Consider the following 22011-nt stretch of genomic DNA (forward strand, 5'->3'; position numbering starts at 1 on the left):
CTGAGCAGGGCCCTCTTAATCTTCTTGTATGTTATGGTATTATAACTGTATTGTCTCCTTTTTATATTGTTAATAATAATTTAAGGTTAAGAAAAAAGAGGGGGCAAAAAATGCACTGGACTGCATCAAACACACGCCAAATTGCGCATGCAGAAAAGCATCTGGAACCCATGCAGACTGCGTTTCTATGGTGTGAACTGGCCCAGAAAGTGAGGCGAATCCAGAGTCTTTAACAACTGTCACAGGTGGTGAGGAGTAACCTCCAATGGACACCCCCTATTCCAGGGACAGCAGTAAACCTATGACAGGGGATCTAACCCTTCCCTGCTCCCATGACTAATGCTGGAGAAGTATTGGGTGTGCTGGGAATGATGACAGAGGTAGACATGCTCACCGAACAGAACACCGCAGCAGCTGCTTGTCCTCACCTAGTGCCACAGATAGCGTACCCCGGTTGCCAGGCAACCTTACTCTACAACGCACGCAACGTAGCCGGGAATCACACTCTACGCTAATGTAGCCGCTGGAAGTAATAGCAAATACGTAACTTGCGTTAGACCTTCGGCGCTGCTAAAGACGGAAGTAGTTGCGATAGTCCCGATCTCATATGCACCTGAATTCCCAGTCTTTTGGATCCGTCTGGACTGTAGCCCTATAACCAATAATAAATGTCATTTAGTCCTCATATCATTTCCATTATGGAGGCGAGCTGTCTACATCATATGTTAGCCCCGCCCCGAGACCTAGTTTGACTCTCCCCCTCTTGGTCCTCCGAAGCCACAGAAACCACGCCCATGGCTTGCTAGCCGTTGCCTTGGTTACCGTGGAGTGCCCTGGCATAGCCTGCACCGCTTGTTTGTACGGCCGGCGGCACCGATCTGTACTCCAGGGAGACCGGAGAGCTGAACCATGCTGAGCCAGCCGGCATCACCCGTCCCCAGAGACAGGCTCATCTCCAACATACCCAAGGCAAGTCCACCGGGATATTCTCTATGGATTCTTCTCATCCTGCAATTGTTCTTCCCACCCAGCGATGGCTCCATAGTCTAATATTGTAGTAGTGTGGTCCATTGTTACCTCCCAGGGTTCGCATGTTCTGTCCCGCTGAAAGATTTATGTAACAGAGGACTCTGATAGGGGCCCTGATGTAAGGAGGACTCTGATAGGGGCCCTGATGTAAGGAGGACTCTGATAGGGGGCCTTCATGTAAGGGGGGGGGTCCTGATAGGGACCCTGATGTAAAAAGGACTTTGATAGAGACCCTGATGTAAGAGGGGATTCTGATGGGGACCCTGATGCAAGGGGGGGGGGGGGTCCTGATAGGGCCACTGATGTAAGGGGGACTCTGATAGGGGCCTTGATGTAAGGGGGGGGGGGGGTCCTGATAAGGACCCTGATGTAAAAAGGACTTTGATAGAGACCCTGATGTAAGAAAGGGATTCTGATGGGGACCCTGATGCAAGGGGGGTCCTGATAGTGACCCTGATGTAAGAGGGGATTCTGATGGGGACCCTGATGCAAGGGGGGGTCCTGATAGAGCCCCTGATGTAAGGAGGACCCTGATGTAAAAAGGACTTTGATAGAGACCCTGATGTAAGAGGGGATTCTGATGGGGACCCTGATGCAAGGGGGGTCCTAATAGGGCCCCTGATGTAAGGAGGACCCTGATGTAAAAAGGACTTTGATAGAGACCCTGATGTAAGAGGGGATTCTGATGGGGACCCTGATGCAAGGGGGGGTCCTGATAGGGCCCCTGATGTAAGGAGGACCCTGATGTAAAAAGGACTTTGATAGAGACCCTGATGTAAGAGGGGATTCTGATGGGGACGGACCCTGATGCAAGGGGGGTCCTAATAGGGCCCCTGATGTAAGGAGGACTCTGATAGGGACACTGATGTAAGAGGGGACTCTGATGAGGACCCTAGATCTAAAGGGCGGGCTTTGATATGGACCCTGATGTAAGAAGGATTCTGATGGGGACTGTAAGGTTACATAGTTAGTCAGGTTGAAAAAAGACACAAGTCCATCCAGTTCAACCACAACAAAAAACAAACAAAAAAAAAACTCTAATGTAATGCTCTATTGTAAGGGGTGCTGTGATGAGGACTCTGATGTATGGGAATCCTGATGTCAGGTGGAACTCTAATGTAAGGGATCTATGATGGGGACTCAAGTTTTTAGGGATATTGTTTTGCTTTGATATACTGAAGCTTTTCTGTTGCTCTCTAAACCATGCTATGTACAGACAAACTCCCCATGTAATATGTATTAATTAATTTCAATTTGATTTGTTCATTTATAGAAGTGACTTTTATATGGCCTATTAATATTTGTAAAATATACAATGTGGCCCTCATAATGAAAAGTTTAGAGAGACCTGTGGAGTATCAAATATTGCTTTATATAGTTTTCTTTCCAAAGAATGTGTATAATGAAACGAATATACTGGGTGGAGTTGTTCTATTTCTGCTGTCACTTGGCCCATACACCCCATACACCATCATATCCAATTTACATGCCCACTGGGCAGGGTGTGGGGTGTTTGTATCTTATGTATACTTGAGATGTTCTCACATACCTCCCAACCTTCTGCTATGGACCATGAACAGCTCACAGGGGTTCTAATCCCTCTCCACTCCACCCAAAACCCCCAATTTTTTTGCCTTCTTCACTAATCCCAATGGAGATTTTTTTCATCACCACCCCTCTTTATATTATGTGTATAAAAGTGACCAATGTAATAATCAGAAGCATGGATGAAATGTTTAGTGCTGTGAATGGGGTTGGCAGGTCAATAATACATATATACACCAGAGCTAAGAAGGTGACTTTTGTAGAGGTATCACAAACCTAAGGATTTGGTTACAAAAAAAAAAGGGACCTTTCCTTTAAATGAGCGACAGCTGGGAGATATACATACCTGTTCCATTGTGGAAAGCACGGAGCAGCCATTTATATAGATGCCTCTTCTTTTGTTTGGGATGTGATGTACTATCCTTGGATTACAGGGACATGTGAATAGAGTATGTATTGTTTTACATTGTAGTGTTACACACCTGAGGCCTCCCTGCACTTCAGAACAAATTTTGATGATCATGTGAAGAACGCGTGCCAGCAGCGCCATGGACCCTTTGGGTGAGTTTGGACATGGAGAACATTTATATATTTTTCTTGTGCTCCTATTATTCATCATGTTGGCTTATTGTAACTGTAAAACAAATCCATATCTTTAAGACTGTTTTCACACTGATCAGTTTTTGGTCAGTTAAAAAAGGGGCAGAAAAATGCATCTCTAAATCATATGGAATTCTTCACACTGGACCAGTTGCGTTTTTAAAAATCCTGTTTTCTGCATTTTCGATGCACGTTTGCTCTGTCAAAAAACAAAAAAACAAAAGCACACCTCTCTATTGAGATAAATGGAAACCATGGCAAAAACGCATAAAAAATACAACATACCTGTGGAAGGTGTGAGACTTCTGAATCGCATGACAAGGGAAATCGCATTATTTTCAATGATGCCAGTCCTAATCAATGGATTTTGGAAAAGGTTCCTGCACACTTTGGTGACTCCAGTGTGAGTTCAGCCCTGTAGACTTCTATAATCACTCACAGAAGTTGCATCAGCAGCATTAGATAAGAAGCCATTTCTGTGCGACTTTAATAATATAAGTGTTTTTTTGTTTAAACTCTCACCTCTCCTCCCAGGTCATCCTTGCTGTCTAATGCCGTGTACACACCATCGGAATTTCGGCCAGCAAAAGACAGATGAGAGCGTTTCATCGTAAAATGCTACCTTGTGTATGCTCTGTATGAATTTAGCTGGCCGAATTCCCGCCAGCAAAAATGTGATAGCATGTTCTCAATTTTCCCGATGGAAAAACTTCCGATCGTGTGAATGCAATTCCGACGCGCAAAAACTCACGCATGCTCAGATTCAACTACGAGACGGAAGCTATTGGCTACTAGGTATTGAACTTCCTTTTTCTAGTCCCGTTATGTGTTGTACGTCACCGCGTTCTTGGCAGTCAGAATTTGGTGTGACCGCGTGTAGGCAAGACAGTTTGAGCGGAATTCCATCGGAATTTCCGACGGGAAAACCATCAGAGCTTTTTATGACGAGAATTCTGTTCGCGTGTACGCGTCATAAGAACTCTCCTCTCAAGCATATTCCATTCACACCCAAGCATAGCAGAAACACGTGTTCCCACATGGTTTCTTTTTGCCCATTTTAATGTGTAAATGTGCATCACACATAAGGCAGCTGATTCACTTGAGTGAGCTGCTGCCCCTACACCTGACAAACACTTAACACCTCATCACAACCATGTGTTTACCACCCTTCGCCTAACTGCAAGTGTAAACCTAGCCTAAAGCTGGTGTCACAGCACCAATCACTTTACCTAGTTGGTGTCTTCCCCTCTCTGTCCAAGAATGCTGATGAATCACACTCTCTACTAAGGGAACATTGGCAAAGGGAAACCTTGCCAGAGAAGGAATAGAGCCATCAGTGAAGGTACAGTACATAGTCTTGGCCTTTTGGCTAAGATCAAGTGTAATATCTGTTCTTGTCAGTTGTTGGGGAAAGAAACCTAACTCCGTTTGCCAGAGGGGGGCGGGGGGGGGGGGGGGGGTCATTTAGTATTTCCCTGATGTAATTAGGTGAGAACGTTGGTGGTGGCAGGGCCTTTTTTCTCCCGGGTTGATTCTGGCCTGGTGTACAAATTTTGATGCCTTCCTGGTAGGGATGGAGAGGCACTGGTCTGGTGGAGGACTGGGCTGTGATAGAAGCCAGTGGTGTATGTGCCCCTGGGGTGGCAGTCCAGAGGTGCCATGATTCTCACGGTAGGGACGCTCACTTTGAGTTTTATGGCGCCAAGGTCACTGCACTATATTACACTTTTTTTCACATCTGCCTTAGTGCTGGGCCTTTTGGCTAGGACCAGAGGAATTTTTTTCTCCTTGCCGAAGGGCCTGTCATGGTATTGCACTGTGGCACTATACACTTACCCACTTCCCTTCTCCCTTTTTTTTGTGACTTGTACAGCTGCACTTTCTCACATACTGATTAGTAGGGTGTAGGTCCTCGGTCCTGCCCTGGAAGTCTTGGGAGGCGGTGGACGTGACCTTCTGGTCTGGTTCGCCCTCTCTCATGGGGTCTCCCTTAGGTACTTGGGGTTGGTCTGTTCTGGCAGGCCTCCCAAAGAATGGGGTCTCCCTGGTTTCAAACAGGTAGACCAGTTAGTACCCCAGTCCCTGTAAGGAGCCTTGTTACATATGCATAGTTAGTAAGGTTGAATAAAGACACCAGTCCATCCAGTTCAACCTGAGTACACACTCACATCAGTCCCTACCCTCAAAGAGCCCACAATCAAGGTCCCCAACTCACATTCATATACTAGGGTAAATTTTTGGACAGAAGCCAATTAACCTACCAGCATGCCTTTAGAGTGTGGGAGGAAACCGGAGTACCCGGAGGAAACCCACACAGGCACAGAGAGAACATGCAAACTCCAGGCAGGTAGTGTGGTTGTTGGGATTCAACCTTTTTACTGATAGATGAGAGTGCTACCCACTACACCACTGTGCCACCCCTTGTGCCCCAGGGGATCAGGGCTAGGGTCCTTTCTCTTTGGAGGAGGACCATGTGTACAACCTGTGCACTTTTTTGTGTTCTCACTTTTTGTGTGCACACTTTTTTTCCGCAGTGGGTGCAAAGTTTTTGAGTGTGTTTCACAACACCACGGGACTTTAAAAAAAACATGGTTTCTAAGAAATACTGTAGATGACAAGTTCTCCCCAAGAACAGGAACACTTGTGTGACATGGCCTTAATAAGACTGGGTTACATAAATGATAATCTATGGTAACCCTCTGACTCATTTTGAATTGACAACTTAGTGACATTTACTCTTAGTGCTTAGTGACATTTATAGCTGTCTTGAATCAGCAGGTTTATGTAGCAAAATAATGATTGTTTTATCTGAGGTCCTACTATGCAAACATGTACTTTGAGACATTGATACAATTCCCATGGGAACAGAAATAGCTTTCTAAGCCCCTAGTGTTACATTTATGTGTGTATACCTATCACACCTTGATTTAATGCAGTAGGTGACCAGGAGCAGTAATTTAACCATAGATATATTCTTTGACTAACAATACAAGAGACTTATGTGTGTATGTGTTTAAAAATGAAGGCTCATGAGCAAAGTAATTTGATCAACAACAATCACTTGGATCTCATGTTACCTGTGCACAGTTGTATCTCAATGTTTACAAACAAACAGGTTCTTCAGAATAATATCACTAAATAAACTATTTTCACATCTGCAATATATATGTAAATTGTGTTTTGTTGTTTTTTTGGTATGGAAGAATCTCAGTTTTTGAGGTATTTACAGCCATACCAGTCATTTACTTGACATTGATAAATATGTTTGCCAGTTTAAATAAAAGGTCTTGATCCACTCCATGAGGTGCCCCACTGCCCCAAAGGATCCCTACCAGGTCTTCCAGAATTTCCAGGACACCCAGGCCTTCCAGTACTCTCGGGATCCCCCACAGTTATTCCGTGATTTCCAGAATTCACCGGATCCCTGCCAGGTCTTTCAGGATTCCCAGTACTTCTAGAACCTCCAGTACTCTCAAAGATCCTTGCTGGGTCTTCTGGGATTCCAGAATTCATAAGACCTCCAGTACTTACAGGATCCCTGCCAGGTCTTACAGGATTTACAGAACTTCTAGAACCTCCAGTACTCACAAGATCCTCGCTGGGTCTTTCAGAATTCCAGAACTTCTAGAACCTCCAGTACTCTCAAGATCCTTTCTGGGTCTTCCAGGATTCCAAAACTCATAGGACCTCCAGTTCTCACAGGATCCCTGCCAGGTCTCACAAGATTTCCAGAACGTCTAGAACCTCCAGTGTTTACAAGACCCTTGCTGGGTCTTCCAGGATTCCAGGACTCCTAAGACCTCTAGTACTCAATGGATCCCTGCCAGGTCTTCCAGGATTTCCAGAACTTCTAGAACCTCCAGTACTCACAAGATCCTTAGTGGAATTCAATTATTTCGGAACTCCTAGAACCTCCAGTACTAATAGGATCCCTGCCAGGTCTTACAGAATTTCTATAACTCCTAGAAGCTCCAGTACTAATAGGATCCCTGCCAGGTCTTACAGAATTTCTATAACTCTTAGAAGCTCCAGTACCTACAAGATCCTTACTGGTTCTTCCAGAATTTCCATAACTCCTAGGACCTCCAGTACTCACAGGATTCATGCCGGTTATTCCAGAATATCCAAAACTCCTAAACTCTCTAGTACTTACTGGATTCCTGCTGGTTCTTTCAGGATACCAAAAATTCCTAGAACCTCTAGTAATCACAGGATCCATGCTGGGTCTTCTAGGATTTCCAAAACTCTTAGGCCGCGTACACACGGGCGGACTGTTCGCCCAACTTTGTCCGCTGAACAGTGTTTGGGCGGACAGTCCGCTCGTGTGTGGGCTTTCAGCGGACAGTTTCAGCGGACAGTTTGACGGACAAGGTTTTTCGGAATTTCCGAAAAACTGTCCGCTGAAACCTTGTTTCAGCGAACAGTCCGCTCGTGTGTAGGCTTGTTCGTCAAACAAAGTTCCGCGCATGCTCAGAAAGGATTTTCACGCCGAAAGTTATAATGCAGTGTATAGGACGTCGTATTTTTCGTCCCGTCGTACGTGCCGTTCACGTCATCGTGCACGGTTTCAGCAAACTGTTCGTCCGTCGTGTGTGGCCATGTCCGTCCATGCTAATTTTGAGCGGACTGTTTGCCGAAACTGTTTGACGGACAAAGTTGGGCGAACAGTCCCCGCGTGTGTACGCGGCCTTAGAATCTCAGTACACACAAAATCCATGTAAGATTTTCCAGTATTCTTAGAATCTCCACTACTTTCAGGACTTCCAAAGTTCCCAGTACCAAAGCTGTGTGTGTAACCAGGAAAGGTAAACAAAGCAAGGAAGGTCACTGGGGTTTTAAAACAAAACCCCGTGACTTTTAAGGTGCTAAACTGTAAAGTTAATTAAGGTCACATAAGCAATATGCTCAAACTAAACATTTTTTTTATTTACAAACAATAAAAACAATAATATTATCAACATAATGAATACAGTTCATAATTCCACTAGAATGGTGAAACCATAAAACAACTGATCATTCCATAATATACCACTCTACATGTTTCGCTTGTTCAGCTTCTTCAGGAGTATTTACGGTATATGAATGAACAAAAATTGCCACTGGCTAATGTTAACCAATGATCTGAACCAGCAAAAATGGGGGTCAGCAGATGGAATCCCAGTATCGGAGTCCCCAAACTAAAGTGCACGCTCACAAAGGTGGACCACAGGAGGGCTAATAAGATGGATACATAAATAGACCTCAAATTCCACGAATAGCATGAATTGAATCAGAGAAATCAAATTCATGAGGATATAAAATCCTCAGATTTGTACCGATAACAGCATCATAGATGTCCACCAGAACAAATTGTAGATGAAAATCTTTAAATCAGAATAGAGTCCACTTGAAACCAAAGAGCTGCTGGAGTACAAAAGTTCCATTCAACAGGATAGCTGTCAGACCGGCCAAGTATTTAAAGAGGGAGTCCACCGGGACTCCGCAATTATTTATTTATTTTTTTAAAAGCCAGCAGCTACAAATACTGCAGCTGCTGACTTTTAAAATAGTGAAACTTACCTGTCCAGCGCTCCCGCGATGTCGGCACCTGAAGCCGATCTGTAGATCGTATGTCGGGTGCTGCCGCCGCCATCTTGGGTATGGGAATCAGGAAATGGAGCCTTTCAGCTTAATTTCCCGGTTCCCTACTGCGCATGCGCGAATCGCGCTGCGCAATAAGGACGGTCCCCGCTGCCTCTGGGATCTGTGTGTTTCCCAGCAGGCAGCGGGGCACTTGCGGAAAGGGGCGGGCACTTGCGGAAAGGGGCGTAATATACGCCCCTTTCCGCAGAGAGCTATCCCGGAAGTGGGTGCAGAATACCTGTACTGTACAGGTATCTGCACCCCCCTCCCCCCTGAAAGGTGCCAATTGTGGCGCCGGAGGGGGGGAGGGTTCCGATGAGCGGAGGTCCACTTTAGGGTGGACCTCCGCTTTAAAGAGGATCTTCAGTCAAATGTACCAAAATTAAAAGTCAGCAGCTGCAAACACTGTAGCTGCTGATTTTTAATAAACAGACACTTACCTGTCCAGGGATCCAAATCTGTCCTTACTTGGACTGATTCTTTGTCGGTCTTCGAGTCTCTTGCACCAGTATCTTAACTGTGGGGAAGCCAGGTATGACTGCTTATGGATTCAGAGTCAGCTGCCCACTGCCCAAGCACCGTGCTATGCATTGTGAATGGCCCCACAGCATTATGGGACCTGTGACGTGTCCCAGAAGACTGTGGGCATGGAGGGGGAGTAGAACTTCTTCTCAGATCACATATGTGATCTGAGCAGAAGTGGGATCGGGTACCTGTCAAAACTAGGTACCTGCTCTCCCCATAAAAAAAAAAATTGATAATCCAAATGTGGTAGAGGAGGACAAATAGCGGATAGTGCTGTGTCTCATCACCAGCTACCTGGAAGCTAAAGTGTTATAATAGTTTCCTGCATGCTGCTGACCCAGATTAACCTAACTACTCTTGCTTGCTGACTACCTAGACCCCTACTCAGACTTGACCTCTTTTCTTGTCTGCTGACTGCCTTGATCTGACTACTCTCTAATGTGCAGCCTTGTGAACAGTTTCTGCATTGTAGCCTCTCCATTGCAGCCAGCCCCTTAATGGGACAATTCTGAGATTGGCAAGCTGATGTCAGTTTGCAGAAAAGAAAGCCTGGACCATCTCTACTATCAGAAGCTCAGGTGAAGACCAACTTCCCATTACATTTCACACCTCGGTGAGCCTGCTTCACCTGCCATGGGCCACTATAACACCCACACTGCCTTGGTAAAAGGAAAAAAAAAATCTATTGTTATTTATACAGGGGGATTTTTTGGTTGCCTATACTAAGTGATCAGGTTTCACTTTTTAACCTTTAGGAAAATTAAACAAGGAATCTGGCTGCTCACAATGGGCAATACCTCCAATCTTGTTCCCTAGTGGGCTCTTCTGTCATAAATGCCTCTCCCAGCCTGTCAGCAGTAATTTAATCTAGGCTTTGTTTGACAAGTAAGTCTGTTATAATGTGCTAAATATGTGGTACATACTAGCACATTATGACATAAACCACCTCGGTACCTGTGTAATAAACGGGGGAAAAAAAGTAGAGTTTAATACCGCTTTCAGGTATAACTAGGCAAAACTTTTTTCTTTAGTTTTGGATAGAGTGGAGAGTGATTAGAACACTTGTCAGTTTTTATTGCTGTCTGTTCCCCTGTTAGGAAGAATCACCCTCTCTATTTGTCCTGTTTACCATTATCAGTGCAAATGAAATTAAAAGAAAATCCCAAATTATGGGTTGTCCCCAGAAAAGTAATAGAGAGGAAATTTCCCAAAGGGAGCATTAGTTCTTCATAATTTGCAGGGATTTCCTCTCATTTCCTGTTTGGCTATGGAACAGGAAGTGAAGGGAAATCTCCGCAATGGAACACAGATGGCAAAAAAAAAATCTGACAGGGGTTATAACCCATAGTTCTACTTTAAGTCAGAATTTGCAGTCATTGATAGTAGATGCCACAGGTTTATTCTGACACTGTTTCTTATGATTCGAGTGTAACTGAGAAGATGAGGATTTTTGCAGAAAATCAAAAAGCTACAGAAGTCTTAGCGACCTACACAATATCTGCTATACAAGTCCTTTAAAGTGTGCAGGAAAACTAGTAAATGTCACATGACTGGCAAATATGCAGTGCAATATAAAATTCCTGATATTTCGTTTTGTGCATTTCTAAATGTCTTGCACTTACATAGATTAAAGTGAATGTATAGTGGTTTTGTGTGTATATATACAGTATATAAATATAAATATATATATATATATATATATATATATATATATATATTTAGAAAGGTTGGGTTTATTGAATGCATTTAAAAAAAATATATATATATATATATATATATATATATATATATAATATTTTTATCAGTTACCATATCTATTATACTGCATATGAATATTTAGTATTTTCTTCTCCTGCCAGCAGGTTGAGCTCTACATTCCTTTTTACATGTTTTTCAGCTATCATTATATGTTTTAGTTCAGGGGTGTCCAAACTTTCCTGGGCCACATTGGAAGAAGAAAATTTGTCTTGGGCCACAAATAAAATACACTAACTATATGGATAGCTGATGAGCAGAAAAGGTCGAGCAGATCACAAGTAAACGATCACTGATATAGATAATGTACCTATTTGAGTAATAAAACTTAATATTTTGGTATTTTTTTGTTATAAAAGTAAAAGAGGGCAACATAAAAGTAGTGCGATATTTGACACTGTTTTTGATAAATGAACACCTCAATATCTTGTTCGATGTACTAACAATTCTCAATGAATTCTCAAGATGATCATCCGATATTTAGGTTCTAAATGGGCTGCAGGTTGGACACCCCTGTTTTAATTTGCATGCTATGATTCTTGGAGCAGTGTACATTAATTATTAGGAGTTTTGTCAATTGTGGTATTTTACAGGTTGAAAATGGCTAAAGTTGTTATGGTGGGAGACCTATATGTGGGAAAAACCAGCCTGATCAACAGGTAAGCTCCAATATGCTTACGGTATGTTTTTTTTTTAAATCTGTATCATTTGGTGCATACAGCAGATCAAGAACAAAATCATGGGTTGGAATATACATTATTTTCCAATTTTTGGTGTAGATGGTCACCCAGAATATAAACCTGAATCAATTTAGAAGGTGGAGGGAAGATTTCTTGTGTCTATGTTTTGGGATAGAATTGAACCACTTCCATACAGCACACTTATACACCTTCCTGCCCAAGCCAATTTTCAGCTTTCAGTGCTGTTGCACTTTGAATAACAATTGCGCGGTCATGCTACACTGTACCCAAACAATTTTTTTATCATTCTGTTCCCACAAATAGAGATGTCTTTTGGTGGTATTTGATCACCTCTGTGATTTTTATTTTTTGTGCAACAAATAAAAAAGTCCGTAAATTTGGGGGGAAAAAACATTTTTCTTTGTTTCTGTTAATTTTTTGGGAAATAAGTACATTTTATTCTTCAATGATGGGCACTGATATGGCTGCACTGACAGACATTGATGAGGTGGCACTGATAGGCGGCAGTGATGGGCACTGATAGGTGGCACTGATGAGCCCTGATAGGTGGCACTGCTATGTGGCACTGATGGGCACTCATAGGTGGCACTGATGGGCAATCATAGGCGGCACTGATGGCCACTCATAGACGGCACTGATGGGTACCTATGGATGGCACTGATGGGTACTTATGGGTGGCACTGATAGGTGGCATGGATGGGCACTGATAGGTGGGCATCGATGGGCACTGATACGTGGCACTGATGACACTGATGGGTGGCACTGATGACACTGATAGGTGGCATTGCTGGGCATCACTGAATTGTTTTGTTTTCATATTGGTGCCAGTCAGTGCCCATTTCTGCGCACTGATTGGCAGTAGATTGGGCATATGTTGGCACATGTGGATGGCCATGGGGGATGTACCTGGCCATCCACATGTTATGTGCTTCCCTGGTGGTCCTGGCGTCTTTCCTGGTGGTCTGAAGGGGGCATCTGAGGGGAGGGGGGCTGTGCTGATAAACAATCAGCACAGACCCCCCTGTCAGGAGAGCCACCGATTGGCTCTCCTCTACTCACATCTGTCAGACGAGAATGAGGAAAAGCCAATCAACAGCTCTCCCTGTTTACATTGTGATCAGCTGTGATTGGATATGGCTGATCACGTGGTAAAGAGCCTCCGCCGATTGCCACGATGGCTGTTATCCTGCAGGATGTCATATGATGCCTAGTCAGGATAACTGAACCACCGCGCAGCCGTCATTCTGCTATAGGCCGAGCGAGAAGTGGTTAAGTAGAGTAACTAAACCGCTGGGTTGTTTCCCAGGTTAATACATCAGTAAGTTTGTGGACCAGCCTTGAACTAAAAATATATTTTGAGAAATCAATTATCCATATATATGGGTTAGTTGATTATTTAATTGGGATATTTGTGATTTTTAAAGTGATACAAAATAAAAACTGTTAGTGAACCTTAAAGTAGAACAGTGAAGTAGAACTCTGTGCACAGCAAAACTTTTTGTTTTTTATTTTGGATACAGTACAGGAGGGTTATAACCCCTGTAAGGTTTATTTTTGCCATCTTTGTCCTATTGGGGAGATTTACCTTTACTTCCTGTCCCATAGCAAACGGGAAGTGAGAGGAAATCCCTGCAAATTGATGGAATCTCTTCGGGACCCCCAAGTCACCAGAACTAGTGTCCTCATTTACCCCCTAATACTTTTCTTGGGACAACCCAAAATTTGTGATTTTTCTTTATTTTATATTCAATGATAATGGTAAATAGGGCAAATAGACTGGGTGAATCTCCCTAACTGGGACACAGACAGCAATAAAAACTCATAGGGGTTCTAACCCCTCTCCACTATCCAAAACTAGCTTGTAGTGGGTTAGCATTGATCTCTGCAAAGGATATGTACAGCATAGTTATGATGTAACTGCTGTTTGTATATGACAATATCTGAGTATGCAAACACATTTCTGCCCACAAAGTGGATTTATAGTCTCTGTTACTATCGAGGAACCGATTTAAATGAGTTTTTGTGCCCAGAGTTTAGCTTTAAACAGGCAATACATAGAGCAATGGCGGTATTAACGTTCAGTGACCCATTGAATCTAATGAGATTTTAGTACATTCTGGTAAAATCAGTGAAGAATCCATTTGGAATGCTTGGTTTAGGATATTGTGCATTGATTTGTTTTCATTATATTTGATGTTACATTTTAACTATGTGCTTTGTTTTGATACATTTGTATCTAATCGAAAAGTGTATATATATATATATATATTTTTTTTTTGTTCCAGTGTGACAAAATGACATTCTTTGGATGGGTTTTTGAAATTGTATCTACAGGACAATAATTTTGAGTGTTCCTTTTACTGCAGATTTTGCAAGAATGTCTTTGACCGTGATTATAAAGCAACAATCGGTGTTGATTTTGAAATCGAACGGTTTGAAATCTTGGGCGTACCATTTAACCTTCAGATGTAAGTCAGCTTTTAAAATTGCAAAGCTCTGTGCACACAATATCTTCTAAATACTGTAAACAGTAGGAGGCATGGTTTGGATTAAACAGTCATACCGGAGTCGTTTCTAACCGATCATTATCAATCTATAGGGCCTTACTTAAAGCACAGCTGTACCTTTCTCCTTAAGATACCTCTTCAGCATCCATATATTATTAGGCACAAGTGATCCTAGAATCAGATATTAATGTTAAGTATTAAGATATTCATGTTAAGTTGTTAAAGTAAAGTGATGGTATTCATGTTAAGTTCAAACATGCTGAGTAATGTGTAAGTATGAACTTGTAATTTTCCAAATTTTGTCATGTTACAACGGAAAATGTAAATATATTTTATTGGTATTCTATGTGATAGACCAACACAAAGTGGCACATAAGTGTGAAATTAATTGGAAGGAAAATGATAAATGGTTTTCAACATTTTTTCCAAATAAATATGTGAAAAATGTGTGCATTTGTATTCGGCCCACTGAGTCAATACTTTGTAGAACCACCTTTCGCTGCAATTACAGCTGTAAGTCTTTTTGGGTATGTCTCTAACAGCTTTGCAGGCCTAGGGAGTGACATTTTTGCCCATTCTTCTTTGCAAAATCGCTCAAACTCTGTCAGATAGGATGGAGAGCATCTGTGAACAGCAATTTTCAAGTCTTGCCACAGATTCTCTATTGGATTTAGGTCTGGACTTTGACTGGGCCATTCTAACACATAAATGTGCTCTGATCTAAACCATTCCATTATAGCTCCGGCTGTATGTTTAGGGTTGTTGTCTTGCTGGAAGGTGAACCTCCACCCCAGTCTCAAGTTTTCTTCTAAGATTGCCTTGTATTTGGCTCCATCCATCTTCCCATCGACTCTGACCAGCTTCCCTGTCCCCGTTGAAGAAAAGCATCCCCACAACATCATGCTGCCACCACCATGTTTCATGGTGGGGATGGTGTGTTCAGGGTGATGCAGTGCAGTGTTTGTTTTCTGCCACACATAGCGTTTTGCTTTTAGGCTACAAAGTTTAAATTTGGTCTCATCTCACAGGAACACCTTCTACTTTTTTTAACCACTTCCCACCCGGCCAATGTATATATACGGCCGGGTGGGAGCCGCCTGCTCCTGATAGGACGTTCAGGAACGTCCTTCAGGAGTAGCGGGATCGCGCGCGCGCGCGCCCGCGCAGCGGCGCGATCCCGATGTGCTCGTGTCACCCGGACACGGCACATCTCAGATCGGCAGGAGGGCTCTGTGATTGGCCCTCCTGATCACATGACGGCCGTGTCCAATCACGGCCGTCATGTGATGTAAACAAACAGCCGGTTGCTAGGCAATCGGCTCTCCTCTCCTCACACGGAAGTCATCGCAGAGGAGAGGAGAGCGGATCGCTGCAGCCGGCTGATGATCAGTGAGTATGGGCTGCTTTTCACAGCTTTTTACTCACTGATCATCAGTGTAGTGTCAACACACAACACACCACACAGTACAAACACAGTCCCCACATATGTCCCCAAAACACACATGTCCCAAAACATACATGTCCCCAAATAATAAAAACACATGTCCCTAATAATAAAAACATGTCCCCCACATATGTCCCACTAAAATCACATGTCCCAATGATTATCTGCACACATATGTACGTGATCACCTGCACACATATGTACATGATCATTTGCGTACATATGTCCGTGATCACACAAACCAATTATTATACACTTAACGGAATTTTTTTTACCAAAAACATGTAGCAGAATACATTTTGGCTTAAATTTATGACAAAATTTGATTTTATTGGATTTCTTTTCAAATAGAAAAAAGAAAATATTGTTTTTTTCCCAAATTTCCGCTTTTTTTGCGCTTATATCGCAAAAAAAAAAAAACGGAGTCGTGAATAAATACCACCAAAATAAAGCTCTATTTGTGTGAACAAAATGATAACAATTTCATTTGGGTACAGTGTAGCATGACCGCGCAATTGTCACTGAAAGCGCTAGAGCGCTGAAAGCTGAAAATTGGGCTGGGAAGGAAGGGGGTGAAAGTGCCCTGTATTGAAGTGGTTAAAGCGGGAGTCCACCGGGACTCCGCGTTTTTTTTTTTTTTTTTTTTAAAAGCCAGCAGCTACAAATACTGCAGCTGCTGACTTTTAAATAGTGACACTTACCTGTCCAGCGCGCCCGCGATGTCGGCACCCGAAGCCGATCGCTCGCTCGGCTGCCGGGTCCCGCCGCCATCTTGGGTATGGGAATCAGGAAATGGAGCCTTTCGGCTTCATTTCCCGGTTCCCTACTGCGCATGCGCGAGCCGCGCGGCGCAATCCGGACGGTCCCCGCTGCCTCTGGGAGCTGTGTGTTTCCCAGCAGGCAGCGGGGCACTTGCTGAAGGGGGCGGGGCATTGCGGAACGGGGGCGTAACCTACGCTCGTTCCGCAGACAGCTAGCCCGGAAGTGGGTGCAGTTACCTGGATTATCCAGGTAACTGCACCCCCCTCCCCCCTGAAAGGTGCCGATTGTGGCGCCGGAGGGGGGGAGGGATCAGATGAGCGGAGGTCCATTTTAGGGTGGACCTCCGCTTTAAGTATGACAACGTTGTCTCTTTTAACTTATCTTTGAGGTACACAATTGGTTTGTCCTGCTTCATTAAATTGTTGTGTGTTTTTTCTACTCAATAAATCATATGTGACTTCTGAAGGCAATTAGTTCCACTAGATTTTAGTTAGAGGTATCAGAGTAAAGGGGGCTGAATACAAATGCACGTCACGCTTTTGACATATTTATTTGTACAAATTTTTGAAAACCATTTATCATTTTCCTGCCACTTAATAATTATGTATCACTTTGTGTTGGTCTATCACATAAAATCCCAATGAAATATGTTTCTGTTTTTGGTTGTAACATGAGAAAATATGGAAAATTTCAAGTGTTATGAATACTTTTTCAAGGCACTGTATCTCTCTGGGAGCTTGTTTTTTTTTTCTCTGACAATGATGCATCTACTTTTCTATTTAGAAATATGGCAGTATCTTTCTGCACTGAGATGCTCAGAGATAACGCAATCATGTAAATTCTGAATCCTGTGCAGTTTTTGGCAGTTTTCACAAATGCCTGCCGCTGATCCGCCCCCTCACTTTGCAATTTGTACAGCCAATGGCCCCTGCTGCTACTGAACCTCCTGTAAGAAGAGGGGAGAGAAGAGCAGTGCTGCTGCAGATGGGTACAGCAGATGGGTACAGATGGGTACAAATATGGGGCCTCTCGGCGCCTGGTCCTTAGCGCCAAGGGGCCGCATATTTGCATGAATTGTTGCCTATATGCCTGTGCCAAGAGCACGCATGCTGCACAGTTGATGCCGCCTAACCAAAAGCTATGATTGCTCTTTGCAGTTGGGAGTTTTTGGACCACGTGACCACCGTGACAGCCAGTCATGGGGGTCACATGATCTTAAGTCATGCCCCGCCTCCTGGCATCATAAACCCCTTAAAGGGCCAAGAGGCGCTGGCGCTAAGAGGTTTATAACACAATTTTCTCGGTAACACTGTAATAATTAATATTGTCCTTTTTTTTCTTAAGCTGGGACACAGCTGGACAAGAGAAGTTCAAATGCATTGCATCGGCATATTACAGAGGAGCACAAGGTTAGATTACAGAATAAATGCAGAATCATCCAAATTACAATGAGTAGTTTCTTTGTGTCCCATCATCCAGATGTTCTATATTTAATCTGGTTTGCATCAATAAATTAATGTTGTAAAGATTGTTTTTTTTTTTCTTCTTTTAGTGATTATTACTGCTTTTGATCTGGGTGACATTCAAACCCTTGAGCACACTAGGTAGGTACCTATTATGTGGGCAGCCCCAAGAGATTACGAGCAGACATACAATATCTTGTTATGTGATATCTTTTTTTTTAAAGGAAATTTATGCTGAGTGAAATGTTTTAGTTGTCACCGATGGGCTTATTTTTTGAAAATGTTAGGCTGACCCATTCGCTCCAATAAACTAACAACAGTGAGTGTTAACAAGAGTGCATATAAGAAGTTCTAACTTAACTGGCTGCATGCTTGTTTCATGTTAATGACTTGGAAGAAGGGTCAGCAATGAAATTCCATGCATGCACACCTTCCCTTTAAAGTGGCACATTTTAACCTCCAAGATCTTACCTGTCACGGTTTTTAATGCAAGTGTGGTGTGTACTTATCCTCAATGTTCACATCCTTTTGGTTTGATAGGTGGATTATACATAACCCTTTCTAACCTCCTAAACCAGTGGTCTCCAAACTTCTTGCCTTTATCCAGTCTTTGGGGCAGTATTCCTCCTACTAACACTATTAATGGGGGCATAATTCTTTCCACTGACACCAACAAGGACTATACCTCCCATTGATACCAATGTTGTGCACCCTCCCACCCACTGACACCAATAATGGGGTACTATTTTTCCAACTGACATCAATGAATGGGGCACTATTCCTCCTACTGACACCAATGATGGGGCACGATTCCTCCCACTGACACCAACAATGGGGCATTATTTCTCCCCTGACACCACTGATGGGAAATGATTCCTGCCACAGATGCGGCATTGTTTACTGACACCATGACATTTTCTACTCCCACTGGCCACAGTCCACCCCCCTAAAGTCTGAAGAACATTAAATTGGCCCTTTGTTTAGAAAGTTTGGAGACCCCTGTCCTAGAGCTGCACGATTAATCCTTAAGAATCGTTATCGCGATTTTTCCCTGTTTCGATCTTGACAAAGTATTTCCCGATTCTTTCTATGCAGAGAATTCTCTCTGCTCTGCTCTGCTTTGCTAAAGCTGACAGCCATCAAAAGAGAGGGGAAAAAAAAGGGCAGTCTGCCAAGAATCACAACATTCTTTAGCAGTGGAACTAAGTGTAAACATTGTAACAATTTGTCTTTTAGATCAAAGGAATACACTTTGGTGTGTAAATGAGGGAAGTTTAACCACTTAAACACTAAACCTTTTTCTGACATTTGTTGGTTTCAAGTTAAAATCATTATTTTTTTGCTAGAAAATTACACACGGTTACACCAAATTCCGATGGTCAATAACACCGCGATATACAACACGTTCGACGGCTTTATAAAAGGGAAGTTTAATGCTTCCGAGCATGCGTCGGAATTTTGCGTTTCGAAATTGCATACACACGATCGAAAAATCCGATAGAAAGGTTTTCCGTCTGAAAAATTAAGAGCAGGCTCTCAATCTGAAGACCGTCAGAAATGCAGACAGAAAAAGACCGATGGGCATACACACGGTCGGAAAATTCAATGAAAAGCTCCCATCGGACTGTTTCCATCGGAAATTCCGGCCGTGTGTTCACATTACATTACATTGCATTACATTACAGTAGTTGGCCAACCACAGAGTTTCTGCTTATCAGAGCTCATGAGCATCCCAGGTGCCCAAGATGCTTAAATAGAAATATACCTGATATTACAGTACCCACAGGTCTAGCCCTGCACTGACAGTACTGGATTAAATAAGTATTTTATACTTAGGTAGGTTTTCTGTAAGTATTCAAGCAATGCTCTTACTGATTTCAGGCACTGGCTGCAGGATGCTCTAAGAGAAAATGAACCTGATTCATGCTCCATATACCTTGTTGGGGCTAAAAAAGACACATTGGTGAGTAAAAAGGTCTATGGTTTGGCTCATTTCAGCATCATGTAAATGTTTGGGATGTTTACTTTGCTTTATACAGGAATTCAGGTATTGCATGTTGGCATTGTAATTATGCTGAGATTTGCCCACACAATAGCGCCTTTGTAATGGAATTGATAAATGCACTGTACATGTCGGATAGAACACAAACAGTAACGTGAAATGTAGTTTTGTGAGTTCATGTTTTTCCTGTACACAAACATTAGCAGTACTGCTGATGTACCATCCTTCAAACAAAGTCTTTTCTTACTTTTGTCGAGATTTAATCCTATGAATTTGAGAGGACAATGCAAAGGAGGAGGCATGGCAGCATTGTTAAAGCCCAAGTATAGCCAAAACTGCTGTTCTAGTTTTAGGGTGTGGAAGGCTTCCAACCTATCAGGCTTTTATTGCTGATTGTGTCCCCTCTTCTCACTTCCTGCACCAGTGGCCCCGTGTTCCACCTTGGCACACAGGAGGTGCTGGGAGAAAAAGCGTATGTCAAGGAAAAAAAAAATACAAAAAAAAAAAAAACACGCATGCAGTGCATGTCTGTAATACTTGCACATTTCCTCATGATTTTTGTAAAACAAATATGTATCATTTAATATTACCGTATATACTCGAGTATAGGCCGACCCGAATATAAGCCGAGGCCCCCAATTTACCCCCAAAAAAACTGGCAAACTTATTGACTCGTGTATAAGCCGAGGGTGAGACATGCCTGTCCATCCCTGTGTGTGTGTCCGTCCATCCCTGTGTGTCCGTCCATCCCTGTGTGTCCGTCCATCCATCCCTGTGTGTGTGTGTGTCCATCCATCCATCCATCCCTGTGTGTGTGTGTGTCCATCCATCCATCCATCCCTGTGTGTGTGTGTGTCCATCCATCCATCCCTGTGTGTGTGTGTCTCCATCCATCCATCCATCCCTGTGTGTGTGTGTCTCCATCCATCCATCCCTGTGTGTGTGTGTCTCCATCCATCCATCCATCCCTGTGTGTGTGTGTCCATGTGTGTGTGTGTGTGTGTGTGTGTGTGTGTGTGTGTGTGTGTGTGTCCAGCCTACTTGTGTCCCGAGCCTGTGTCCCGAGCCTCCGTCCCGTGCCTTGCCTCCTTGCCTCCGTCCCGTGCCGTGCCTTGCCTCCTTGCCTCCGTCCCGTGCCGTGCCTTGCCTCCGTCCCGTGTCGTGCCTTGCCTCCGTCCCGTCCCGTGCCGTGCCTTGCCTTGCCTCCGTCCCGTGCCTTGCCAGGATCGCCGCTCTTCGTCGGCGCCTCGGCGGCCATTCTAAAATTCAAAAGCCGCGCCTCCGCCTTCGCCTGTGATAGGCGGAACACTGAATTTCCCAGCAGCCTGTGTTCCGCCTATCACGGACATCGTCTCATCCTCGTCCGTAGTACGAGGATGAGACGATGTCCGTGATAGGCGGAACACAGGCTGCTGGGAAATTCAGTGTTCCGCCTATCACAGGCGAAGGCGGAGGCGGAGGCGCGGCGTTTGAAGGGTAGAATGTCCGCTGTCTGTCTGCTCGACACGCTGATCGAGCAGGCAGACAGCGATGACTCGAGTATAAGCCGAGGGGGGCACTTTCAGCCTCAAAAAAGAGGCTGAAAATCTCGGCTTATACTCGAGTATATACGGTATATATAAAAATACTAAGCAAGTACAGATTTAAAAAAAAACTTGTTGATTTTGCCAGAAATCCAGTATGCTAACTTCATTTTTGAGAACAGAGTGCACTATGTAACACTGAAAATCTTAGAAAAGTAGAAAAGCTTAGCTTTCAACCCTTCATCACTCTACAAACAAAACGGAAAATTTATATCAAATACTTACCGTAATTTTCCTTTCCTGATGGACTCCATGGCAGCCTACGTATGGGTTAATCCCGCCTCTCATACCTCATAGGACCCCACTCCCATAAATCTTTGCTTCTGAACAGAGACTGTGTTCCGTAACTTAGCCTACTCCAGCAAATGGGAGGGAACTCCTGCTGCCATGGAGTCCATCAGGAAAGGAAAATTACGGTAAGTATTTGATATAAATTTTCCGTTTTCCTGACAGACTCCATGGCAGCCTACGTA

General features: G+C 43.5%; 2 protein-coding genes across 3 annotated transcripts in view; one reads left to right on the forward strand and one right to left on the reverse strand.

The window, feature by feature from the left end:
• Positions 1-759, reverse strand: part of RSPH14 (radial spoke head 14 homolog) — a 362664-nt gene extending 361905 nt beyond the window's left edge. Inside the window, exon 1 of one of the 2 annotated variants that reach the window (XM_077461530.1) lies at positions 614-759. The gene's annotated coding sequence lies outside the window, so the exon portion shown is untranslated. Of the gene's footprint in view, positions 1-394; positions 553-613 lie in introns of those variants that run through there. The other variant, XM_077461529.1, reaches the window with a different exon arrangement.
• A 25-nt stretch (positions 760-784) lies between these two features.
• Positions 785-22011, forward strand: part of RAB36 (RAB36, member RAS oncogene family) — a 50368-nt gene continuing 29141 nt past the window's right edge. The window contains exons 1-7 of the mRNA XM_077461531.1: positions 785-969; positions 3047-3135; positions 11670-11735; positions 14144-14245; positions 17835-17899; positions 18043-18094; positions 19835-19916. Coding sequence (XP_077317657.1) covers positions 910-969; positions 3047-3135; positions 11670-11735; positions 14144-14245; positions 17835-17899; positions 18043-18094; positions 19835-19916 — 516 coding nt within the window. The 5' untranslated portion in view covers positions 785-909. The remainder of the gene's footprint in view (positions 970-3046; positions 3136-11669; positions 11736-14143; positions 14246-17834; positions 17900-18042; positions 18095-19834; positions 19917-22011) is intronic.

This window comes from Lithobates pipiens, unplaced genomic scaffold (genome assembly GCF_037356315.1).
Source record: "Lithobates pipiens isolate NorthernLeopardFrog02 unplaced genomic scaffold, aLitPip1_a1.2 Scaffold_3, whole genome shotgun sequence".
Classification (NCBI taxonomy): Eukaryota; Metazoa; Chordata; class Amphibia; order Anura; family Ranidae; genus Lithobates; species Lithobates pipiens.